This window comes from Cryptotermes secundus, unplaced genomic scaffold, assembly GCF_002891405.2.
Source record: "Cryptotermes secundus unplaced genomic scaffold, Csec_1.0 scaffold55, whole genome shotgun sequence".
Taxonomy (NCBI): domain Eukaryota; kingdom Metazoa; phylum Arthropoda; class Insecta; order Blattodea; family Kalotermitidae; genus Cryptotermes; species Cryptotermes secundus.
The window spans coordinates 716,090-727,046 of NW_019740654.1; the positions used below are offsets into that span (position 1 = coordinate 716,090).

The 10,957-nt window shown below is 40.0% G+C and overlaps 2 protein-coding genes across 3 annotated transcripts in view; one reads left to right on the forward strand and one right to left on the reverse strand.

Annotated features, from left to right (window-relative positions):
• Nucleotides 1-10,957, forward strand: part of LOC111872332 (RNA helicase aquarius) — an 83,152-nt gene that overhangs the window by 32,122 nt on the left and 40,073 nt on the right. The gene's annotated exons all lie outside the window — the stretch shown is intronic.
• LOC111872331 (G-protein coupled receptor Mth2) overlaps nucleotides 1-10,957 on the reverse strand; it is a 17,502-nt gene that overhangs the window by 4,952 nt on the left and 1,593 nt on the right. For both annotated transcript variants that reach the window (XM_023866086.2, XM_023866087.2), the window contains exons 2-5: nucleotides 6,042-6,288; nucleotides 3,945-4,252; nucleotides 3,768-3,846; nucleotides 2,844-3,007 (exon numbers count right to left, since the gene is read on the reverse strand). In XM_023866086.2, the coding sequence (XP_023721854.1) occupies nucleotides 2,844-3,007; nucleotides 3,768-3,846; nucleotides 3,945-4,252; nucleotides 6,042-6,288 (798 nt within the window). The remainder of the gene's footprint in view (nucleotides 1-2,843; nucleotides 3,008-3,767; nucleotides 3,847-3,944; nucleotides 4,253-6,041; nucleotides 6,289-10,957) is intronic.

Sequence of the window (10,957 nt, forward strand, 5' to 3'; positions counted from 1 at the left end):
AGCGATAAGATAGAGCACACACTGTTGTGGTGGGAAGCTCAGCATGTCTGCTCACAGGTGCAGCAGGTCTGGACAGGTTTGAGTGTGCAGTGTTGTTACTGTTCTGTTTGAATTAGATGTGAGTGTTGGTCATTCGGCGCAATGTCACAGTTCAAACAGCATGCAAACATCAAGTTCATGTTCAAATTGGGATCATCTGCTTCAGAGATGCTATCAGCCCTGCAGCATGTTTACAGTGATACTGCACTAAAGAAATCTGCAGTTTATGACTGGTTTTCCTGGTTTAAGAATGGGCAGGAGACGTTAGAGGATGACTAGTGCAGCGGGAGACCTTTGACATCCAGAACCGAAGAAATGATTGGAAAAATGCGACAACTGAGTTGATGTGATTAAAAAATGACCATCGTGGAGTTAGAGCAAGAAGTTGGTACTGTTACTGGCCATTTCTACATGCAAGTTTTGCAGAGGTTGCGCGATGCGGTTCGGAGGAAGTGGTGCAACAAGTGGCAGGGACAGTGGTTTCTGCATCACGGTAACACATCGAGCCACACATCACGTATTGTACAGCAATTCCTCACCAAGAAAAACATTCCTGTCATCACTCGCCAGATCTCGCTCCGAGTGACTTTTGGCTGTTCCCTAATCTGAAAATGGGCCTCAAGAGGACACGTTTCACAACCATGGAGAACATCAAATCTAATGTGACGGCCGAGCTCCGGAAGATTTCAAAAGAAGCCTTCCACCACAGCTTCCAACAATGGCAGGATTGATGGAGCAAGTGTGTGTGCGCGCAAGGATCCTACTTTGAAGGTGATTAGGTAAGCGCTGCCGTATGTTTTACCATTAGAGTGCTATACCACCATTCCAGGAACTTTTTGACTGACCCTCATGTGTATATATATAGGTATTCCTGGTTTTACGAACACTTGATTTACGAATTTTCGTGCAATGAAGGGTGTTAATTTGTACCTATTTCTCAAACTTCATTTTTGCTGCAGAAAACAGCTTACGTTCAAAATTTCAATGATTTTTATACGTAAGGTATGCAGAAATTTCATTTTTGATTTACAGCTTTTCACCTTATGAGCAGTTGTCATGGAACAAATTACCTTCTGCAAGTTTTTGGGTATCTGTAGTGTTACTCGTAAGTGAGATCAGAACATGATCTTGAATGGTGAGTAGGTAACAGTTCATCAGCCATAACCTGTTTGAAGGCATTTGCCTGGAGATACAGAGGAAAGCCATGAAAATTCTTCATTGTAGCCAGATACATAGCTGAGATTCAGGCTCTGTATCTGCCAGTAATGGTCTATCATCAGCAATTATCATTTTCACAAAAAATATTTAGAGAACTTCTTGAAACCTGTATATTGTATTATTTTTAATATTGGCTGTTGTGACTGGACTGTGATGCAGTTTACTTAAACACACTGCTGACAGGTGAATCTGCGGGCAGTAATGTCTCTGTCGTCAGTTGTCATCATTTTCATGAAATGTACTTATTTATAACTTCTTGAAACCCATATTTCATACTTCTTCAGTATGGGATGTGACGATTGGATTTTGAATACGCTTCGGTTAAACACACAGACTAGATTTTCAGTACACTTCATCTAAACACACTGACTTGTATACGTTTTTGTATTGAATTAAGGAATGCAGAATCTCTATGTCAGTCAGCTGTGTTACATTGGCTACATGCTGGATGGTCAGAATTCAATTTCTAGCAGGGTCAAGATTTTTTTCCTCTTCATAGTATTCAGACTAGCTCTGAGGCCTGCCCAGCCTCCTATCCAGTAAGTACTGGGGGTAAGGCGGCTGGGGCGTGAAGCTGGCCATTCACCTCCACCTCCAACTAGAATGTCCTACACCCCCACCCCCTTCCAGGGGTGACATAACAGCATCAGTGCAACTGCCGCTGCTACGGTAACAGGCCAGTCAACACTCCGTCCCCCCTCCCCACGGTGACGTAACAGCACTTCCCAATGTGACGTAACAAGGGAACACCACTGGTAACACGAGGCAACAGGGAACGGTATAAATGGCCGGCTGAGCAGTATGCGAGCCAGAGTGTGTGATCAGGAGTGACACAGTGTGGATTGTGAAGTCGCATAGAGCAGTGGAAGTAATTGTGAATTGTATAAGTGTACGAGCGAATATGAAATAAATTCGCTATGAGCAGAGGAATATCATACATGAAATAAGAAAATGGAAGGCTAATTGGATTGGTCATATCTTACACAGTAACTGCCTTTTAAAAGAAGTTATTGAAGGAAAGATAGAGGGGCAGATAGAAGTGATCAGAAGACGTAAGAAGATGCTGGATGACCTTGGGGACAGAAGAGGATATTCTCATTTGAAGGAGAAAGCTCTAGATCGCGTTAAGTGGAGGAACTGTTTTGGAAGAGACTGTGGACCTGTCTTCTGACAGATTACTGATGAATGAATGAATTCAATACGGCGTGAAAGTATTTGTCACGTTGCATACCCAACACATGCCAGTATATTTGTCACATTGTGGATGGATTTGAAACTGAAAAGTAAATCTGAAAGTAATATTAAATTTAATATTAAAGAATATGTTTTGAAGATGGAACTGGCCTGAAATGGCTTAGGAATGTTTTCTTGAGCCTTTTGGTTCTTTAGGCACTGAGTTATCTTTTAGTAGATGGTATGGGGTTATGTCTTGTATTTCTGTCACGTTGAAGATTGGATTCTTGAATCCATGCGAGACTGACGTGTGGTAGTTCAGGCTTTTACTATATATTTTCTGGTTTTAGCTGTGCATTCTTGTAGATTCATATAAACTTTTGTAACAAAGTGTACAATGTTGTTACACTCACCACCAAACCAGCAACTGGTAACACCAAAGTTTGGTTGGATCAAGTTGGCAGATGCTGTGTGGTGTGTTGCTAAAGCTACAGCAAGGAAGAGAAGTGGACCACCAATTGCAAAAACACAGAAGCAAATTAGCAGCTGGCCATCTGACAGAGGGAAGTGATGGAATCTGTAAATGTATGAGAAATGTGTAAAATTTATAAGTTTCTAGTATATTTAGAAGATGCACTTCTATGGTTACAACTTTTATGTAACTTGTCCAAAGTATTTTGAGGCCCTGTAGGGTCTGTAATAATTCCAAATAATTTGATTCTCATGCAATCTGTGGTAAAAGTGTTGGAACTTGTACACTAAGAAACACAGAAACCCATGTAAGACGTTATGTAAAGTGGTTGTCTGATGTAAATGAAAATTTAAGTGACAGTTTTTTGTAAAATTCTCCAGTATCAAATTTAATTGGAATTCATCTCATGGTTCTAGAGTTCTTCCATTAATTCTGATGAACAGCTGGACTAAACAAACTTAATAGGCTCTCCACTGGATTGTGAATGTTCATAAAAATGGATACTTTTAACATATGCAGCTGGTATGTGAGAAGAAGGAATGAGAAATCTTCAGGTGCAAGAGACATGAACTAGTTCTACTGCTATTCCTGGGTTGCTGCTAGTATGGCAGTTATTTAGTATGTGGAAGACAGAGACATTACAGAAATCATAAGGAATAATGTAATAGCGCTGTTAATACATATAAACAGATGTGATAAAGACTGCCATAGTAATTTCTTTATTTTTTTTTCTGTGCAGTTAAATTGTGGCAACCTTAGAACACTGTATTTGTTTTCTGTGAAACATGCAGCATTTACCACAGGGTCATGAAAACAGTGTTATGTAGTTATAAAATACAATGGTAAATTATAAACTGAAACTTACCTAACAGTTCTCCAGACATTGAACGATACAACATTCAGCCAAAAAAATGCAGACAACATCCAGAAATATGTGAAGAAGGCTGGAAGGAAAATAAATTATATTAATTGATTCGTTTCAACAGAGCTTAAAGATATTAATCGATATGTTCATGAGGGAAGCAACAGTAAATGCCTGTACCTTGGGCCACACACATAGTGTTGCTAAGATTGTGAGAATGGAGCTGAAGAATAGCAAGTGAAATGTCAGCAAGGCAGAGACTGGACATGCTGAACATGAGGCATTTGCCCTGCAAGTCACGCAATTCAGGCACCAGCAGGTACACAATCAGTGTAACCAGGAGAAAGAATGATGACACAAGAAGACATGCTGAATATATAATGTAGTGATGGCTCGTAGCTGGAAGGTCTTCTTCAGGAAAACATACCAGAGCAATATCTAGTACAGAAATCTTTCCACCATCCTCACGTTTTCGTGCTAGACAGAACCTGAAAGAGACATGAAGTTAACACATTACAGTCGATAATGAAAAAAATAAATATAGGTAAAAACGCCCTTTTTGCTAAAGCACCATGCCATAAAAATGTAAAGAGATATATGTTGCACTTGCTCTGGCAATCTAGAAATACAGGATATGCAATGCAGCTGAATAAGTTATGGCTTAGGACCTCATCTTATGAGAGTCCTCAGTATTTCAGTTATATTAATTCACAGCCATTAATTGGGGCACATGGTAGGGTAGTTGGTTGAGGCACTATGCTACAAGCTGGAAGGTCGCGGGTTTGAGTCCCGATGAGGTGGATTATTTCAATTGATTTAATCCTTCCCGCTGCACTATGGCCCTCAGGTCAACTCAGCCTTTAACAGAAATGAGTATCAGGAAACTTCCTAGGGGGTAAAAGGCAGCCAGCGCGTAGGGCTGACAACCTCACCACCACCTGTGAGCCTACTGTCTAGAAAATGTGGGAACCTCGACATCTCACAACCATGTGGGCCTCCACAGCCTGTTACAGGGATAGCTTTTTTATCTTTTACAGCCCTTACTGTGTCTTTTGTTGCATCTTTATTGGTTTTTATAAGCAAATTCAAAACTTTAGTATTTAAGTTTATTATTTTTACGTTGTACATTCTGTTTCATATTTGATGTGTGATGGATGGTACAAAATCCTGGTATTTAAATTCATGTTTTACTCCATATTAAAATTATATATAGGCTTCTCTCTTTGTTATGTGCCCTCTCAAGCCCCAGCATATCTAAATCCACCCTCCATCTATAGCTTAATTCTCTGTCTGCTTTTAAATCAGGAGATAGAATCGCGTACATTCATGGTGCATGAGGGCGCATAGGCCGAAGAACCAGACCCCATAGCCAGTCATTAGCAATGGATATTAAAAAATCAGCCTCTGTGAGCTCCTTTTATTAATCTGCTCCTATATTGAGATTCGTATATAAATTTTTGATCAGAAAACCTGAAGAGAAGAAACCATTTATGAAAATTAGACTTGGGTGGGCAGATAACAGTAAAAATGGATCATAAGGAAATAGTGTGTGACAATGTAGTCTGGATTCATCTGGCTCAGGATGGGGTCCATTTGCATGGCTCTTGTGGACATAGTAATGAACCTACAAGTTTTATGTGAGGGAACTGGCTGAGTGACTAACAGCTTCTCAAGAAGGACTCTGCTGCATGGTGTTAGTTACAGTTTGCATCATCTGAACTTCTTGAAATCTGCATAATTCTTAAACTTAATCTTTTAATACTTTTTTATTGTTATTGTTTCTGGAAAGTATTTAGTATCCCTGGCATGAAATATTTGTAAATACATGGGGCCATACTTACTGTGCTAGAATAGTAATTGGCGAACTCAAACAACTCCGTGGCCTGTAGTCCGCAAACGAACTATACCGACCGAGCAACTGCCGCTTGTCGGCGAAGTTAGTGCCAACTTTTGCCGATAGAAGGTGTCACATGGTCAGCACAACGGATCCCCACGGACATTAATCTCGGTTTTCTAGACCGGAGCAGCTGTTTCCTTGAAATAGCTCCTCAGTTATCCTCATGAGGCTGAGTGGTCCCCGTTCCAGACCCACTACTTCTTAGAAAGTCTGGTAGCGCCGGGAATTGAACACGAGACCTCCGGATCTGTAGCCAGGAACTCTGACCACTAGACCACAGCGGCGGACTTGCTCACTCAGTCGTTTAATTTGTCAGTTGCTTATTGTGTATAATGTATGTCAGTGTATAGTATTTTCATTTAGCTAACCGAGAAACTTACTTATTGTGTTGTATGATGTCTTTGCCTGATAGAAGATTGCCTGTTGTTGGGTCCACAGTGAATACATCATCTGGTAATTCATTTGGATCCAATATGAAGATGCCAGAGCCATTGCAGTTTATACGCACTGCAACATCTGGAAACTCATCACAATGAGTCTGCTTCATATTAAGTAGATTTGACCCAGGACAGCAGGGTGTTGCACCACGGGCAACAGTTGCCAACCCTACCAACATCCAGTACATTGCTGAAAAGCGAAATTAAACATAGGATCAGGATTAACGTTTAACTGGGGCGATCCAATCTCAGAGGAATTTGAAGTCCAAAGCATTTTCCTTACAAAAGGTTCTTTCAGAAATAGGAGATAAAATCAGTGCAAACACATTGCAGACACTTTTATGTGGTTGACCTTGAAAACGAAATAGATTGCTCGTTAGACCACTGTTAGTCGCTGATTACACTAGCTAGGACATGTAAATGTTCTGTAACAATTATTCTTTAATTATTTCCTACATGCTTGACTGACCAAGGCTTCCACTATCTTATAATAATAATTTCCTGAGAATTATCTCTAACGTTTAAGTACAATACAAGAATTATATCCTTGTCGTCTGTGTTCATTGCTTCTATAGATGGTTAAATTTCAATCACAATTAGGTGAAAACATTTTCGATAAAATTGTCATTTCGCGTTTGAGCCGTGGGAGCGCGTGCCGTTATTTTGTGATGATACCATCTATGCAGTTTTATATAGGGCTGTTGTTTCCATAAGTTACTAAAATGTAATCAAAATTAATTGAGTCGTTTTCGAGAAATTCATCATTTTGCTTCTTGGCGCGTATTTGAAGGATGCCTGTTTTTGGAGCTAGAATGTTCATATTCATCTGGCACCGACCCATGATCAAACAAACTCCGTGGCTTTAGTCCGCAAGCGAACTATACCGACCGAGCGACCGCCGCTTGTCGGCGAAGTTAGTGCCAATTTTAGTGGATAGAGGGTGTCGCTTGGTCGGCGCAACGGATACCCACGGCCGTTAATTTCGGTTTTCTAGACCGTAGCTCGTACTTTTCAATTCAAGTAGCTCCTCAGTTATCCTCACGAGGCTAAGTGCACCCCGTTGCAGACCCACTACTTCTCGGAAAATCTGCCATCGCCCGGAATCGAACCCGGGACCTCTAGACCACAGAGGCTCAGAACTCGTAAATATCGGTTGTGAAGGAAATCCGTCCAACTCTTCGGGTTCTAGCGAGTGCCACATCTCTACACATAGACAGCATTCCAAACATCACTCCCTTGTAATTAGGGAGGCGGAAAGTGTGTAAATCCGTCAAAATCTGTAGGTCGTTTTGTGTGTGTCCACAGTATTTTCTCATATATATTACGTATAGAGGAAGTAAAACAGACATGAAAGAAATGCCCTTCATATGGTGATTTGTTATGATATCAATCTGTCATATGTCATGTGTGAAAACAGCAAATAACAAAGATAAAATTAATTACAGTGTTAGCCCGAACATAAGGAGAGGAGTTTTCAGTACTGCTGAAAAATAGAGGGGTCACCTTATGTTCAGGCCCTTAAGAATAAATATGAAAAGGTGGTGATTATCAGGAATTCTAATTGCTAAATGTAATGATGTTTGTGAAAATACGTAGAGTTATTTTTNGGAGTGGGATTACATATAGAGGAAGTAAAATAGACATGAAAGAAATGCTCTTCATATGGTGATTTGTTATGATATCAATCTGTCGTATGTCATATATGAAAACAGCAAATAACAAAGATAAAATTAATTACAGTGTTAGCCCGAACATAAGGAGAGGAGTTTTCAGTACTGCTGAAAAATAGAGGGGTCACCTTATGTTCAGGCCCTTAAGAATAAATATGAAAAGGTGGTGATTATGAGGAGTTCTAATTGCTAAATGTAATGATGTTTGTGAAAATACGTAGAGTTATTTTTACTGTATTAAATTTTTAAATTTTTATTTCTTAACGATACAGATTTTATTTAATTTGCTTACAACCCTCATATCAGGGTACAGTGAAGTTAACTCAAGCGGTGATTGTTCTGACCCATATTTGGAAATGTTTGAATCTCAGCTGAGCCATCAATATTCTGAGATTTTTCATGGTTTCTATCAGTTTGTCCAGACAAATTCCAGGATAGTGCCTCAAATTAAACTCCAGGCACTTCTTTCCATGTCCTTTCCAGTTTATTCGTTATAATGCAGTCATTCATAGTTCAAGTTAGTGCAATCATTAAGTAAACTACAAATGAATAGTACACGATCCTGAGAAAAAAGGATAATTCAATATCAATAGCAGGACGCATTACAACTCACCCTGTAGAGACAAGAACAAACACTAGGTAACTAGTTATAAGGTGGTTTAGAAGGCAATGAGTCATGTGACGCTACCTCGCATGCGCGAACTCTCCCTCGCTCCTACATTACTTGCATACAATGAACGGAAGTTACTTTCCGAATAGCCATATACGTATAAAATCCAGAGGATAGACCTACGTGTTTTTAAAGGCCTTACATTGGATACGAGAATAGATTCATAAAAATAGTCAGTCAGCCGCCCCCCTCCCATTCCTTGTACATAGTGATCCATCCGTCTCTTTACATGCTATGTAGATGTCTTTGTTCGACCTTTGTTCGACAATATATAGTGGATCCAGTTTGTACAGCGTTGTTAACTGTTTAAAGTTCATTGGTTACAATGCGCATCAAGTACGCGTTGACATTCAGGAACTCTGTGTTTTGCCTGCAGAGTATGTTTCATATGATTTTCAAAAAGAAAACCCATATTAACAGGTGAGCTTTTGTAATTGAGACATACGTAATATTGTCTGCGAGTAGGAACTGAATTATTAAATATCATTTAAATTAATTTCAGGCTTCAAAGGGCTAAGCTTTCACTCACTCATGAAGCTGAGCCCTCCTGGAGGAGCCGCCAATTCTGCAGGTATTCAAGAACTTCCCAGAATTTTATGGAACCCAGAGGTTCATTACCGTTTTCACAAGAGCCCTCCACTGATCCTTATGCTGAACCAGATCAATCCAATCCATACCATCCCATCCTATCTGAGATCCATTTTAATATTTTCTACCCACCAACAGCTTGGTCTTCCCAGTGGTCTCTTTCCTTATGGCTTTCCCACCAATATCCTATATGCATTTCTCCTCTCCCCCATTCGTGCTTCATGCTCTGCCCACCTCATCCTCCTTGACTTGATCATTCTAATTATACTTGGAGAAGAGTACAAGTTATGAAGCTCCTTATTATGCAGTTTTCTCCAACCTCCTGTCACTTCATCTCTCCTCGGTCCAAATATTCTCCTCAACAAGAGCTAAGATATACGTATATAAAACTCATCTACAAACCGACAGCTTCAATTAATGCCGTATGAATTATTTGTATCGAAACAGCATTGCATCCAGAACCTCCACTTGATGTTGTATTTAAGTAGTTTGGATGTCCTTCATTGGAATTATTTTGGGATTAGACATAAACCAAATGCTAACCTCTCTTGCTTTCAGATAAACGCATATTATGCTGGGATCAACATTTGTAATAACCTGCCATCTGAACTCAAAGGTCTTATGAATGAAAAGGCATGATTTAAAATAGCACTGAAACGATACTTAAATACACATTCATTCTACTCTGTTGATGAACACCTGTTGTCTGGAAAATAACTTATGTATCTTTAAATAGCCCTGTGTGTAGTCACTGTGTATTCTTGGTTTCTCTTGTGTGAGAACTCCACGGGGTCTGNATACAGCCTCTTTATTACAACCGTCACAACACAACAAATATCAAGATCAGTGCCTAGTTTGAGCTCTGCTACATGTTTCGGCTATTAATAGCCATCATCAGGCAAATACATGGCTAACATATATACACCACTGAACCGCAGTACTAGTAAAATTGGATACAATATTATTAATTATATAAAATACTTGACGTAAAAATACAATAAATTAGATTATATAGAACAAAAGTTGTAGTATAAAACAAGAATAAAATTCTTCGATTGATGTTTTACATCATCGAATCAGTCGTTGGTTTTTGTAATTTTGTTGCGTTCCCAAAACATTGGGAGGCTCGTGATGTAGATGTAGTAATATTAATGTTAATCTGAAAATGATATGAAAGTAATAGTATTAAATTTTGTTATAATCAACAGTTGATTTTGGTATTGAAGATATAATGTATTATTTACTTACTATACAGTCGGTGCCTCATCTTACAAAGATTGTCCATTCTGTAGGGAATGTAAACAATGACTGATTTGGTGATGTATGTTAAAANGGACGATATGGAGAGGTGAAAATTCTTACTCCCGCCGGGAGCAGTCGTCTAGGCCGTAGCAATTCGCTATACCGACTGAGCTATCCCGGCTCTGTGGGCAACACGTATGCGTGTTTTTATTTGTGGTTTGTATAACGACGTTGTTAGTAGTTTGGGCTATTTAAAGTCGAATTCTAAGTTTATTTAATGAATAATCAATTGGAATGGATATGGAACGAAGGAGGCATGTCTACTTTGAAGGTATTGTCCCAGCGTTCGCGTGGAGGGACAGGAAAACCACGAGAAACCCGAGTCAGAGTGGTCTGTGCCCCGGCAAGAATTCGAACTGGATATATCCCGAATACAAGTTAGCGCGTTAGGTCCTGAGCCGGGCCGCCCCATAGCTCAAGCGGTTAGTCGCTGGCATCCCACCACGGCGGCCCGGGTCTGGTCAAGTGGGATTTGTGGTGGACAGAGTGGCGCTGGGGCGGATTGTCTCCGAGTACTTCGGTTTCCCATGCCAATGTTCATTCCACCAAATTCTCCATCATCATAATCACCCGGGGCAGGCTACAATAGGCCAATCAGTGGCCGCCGTGCCGAGTGGACCCTGTTGGAC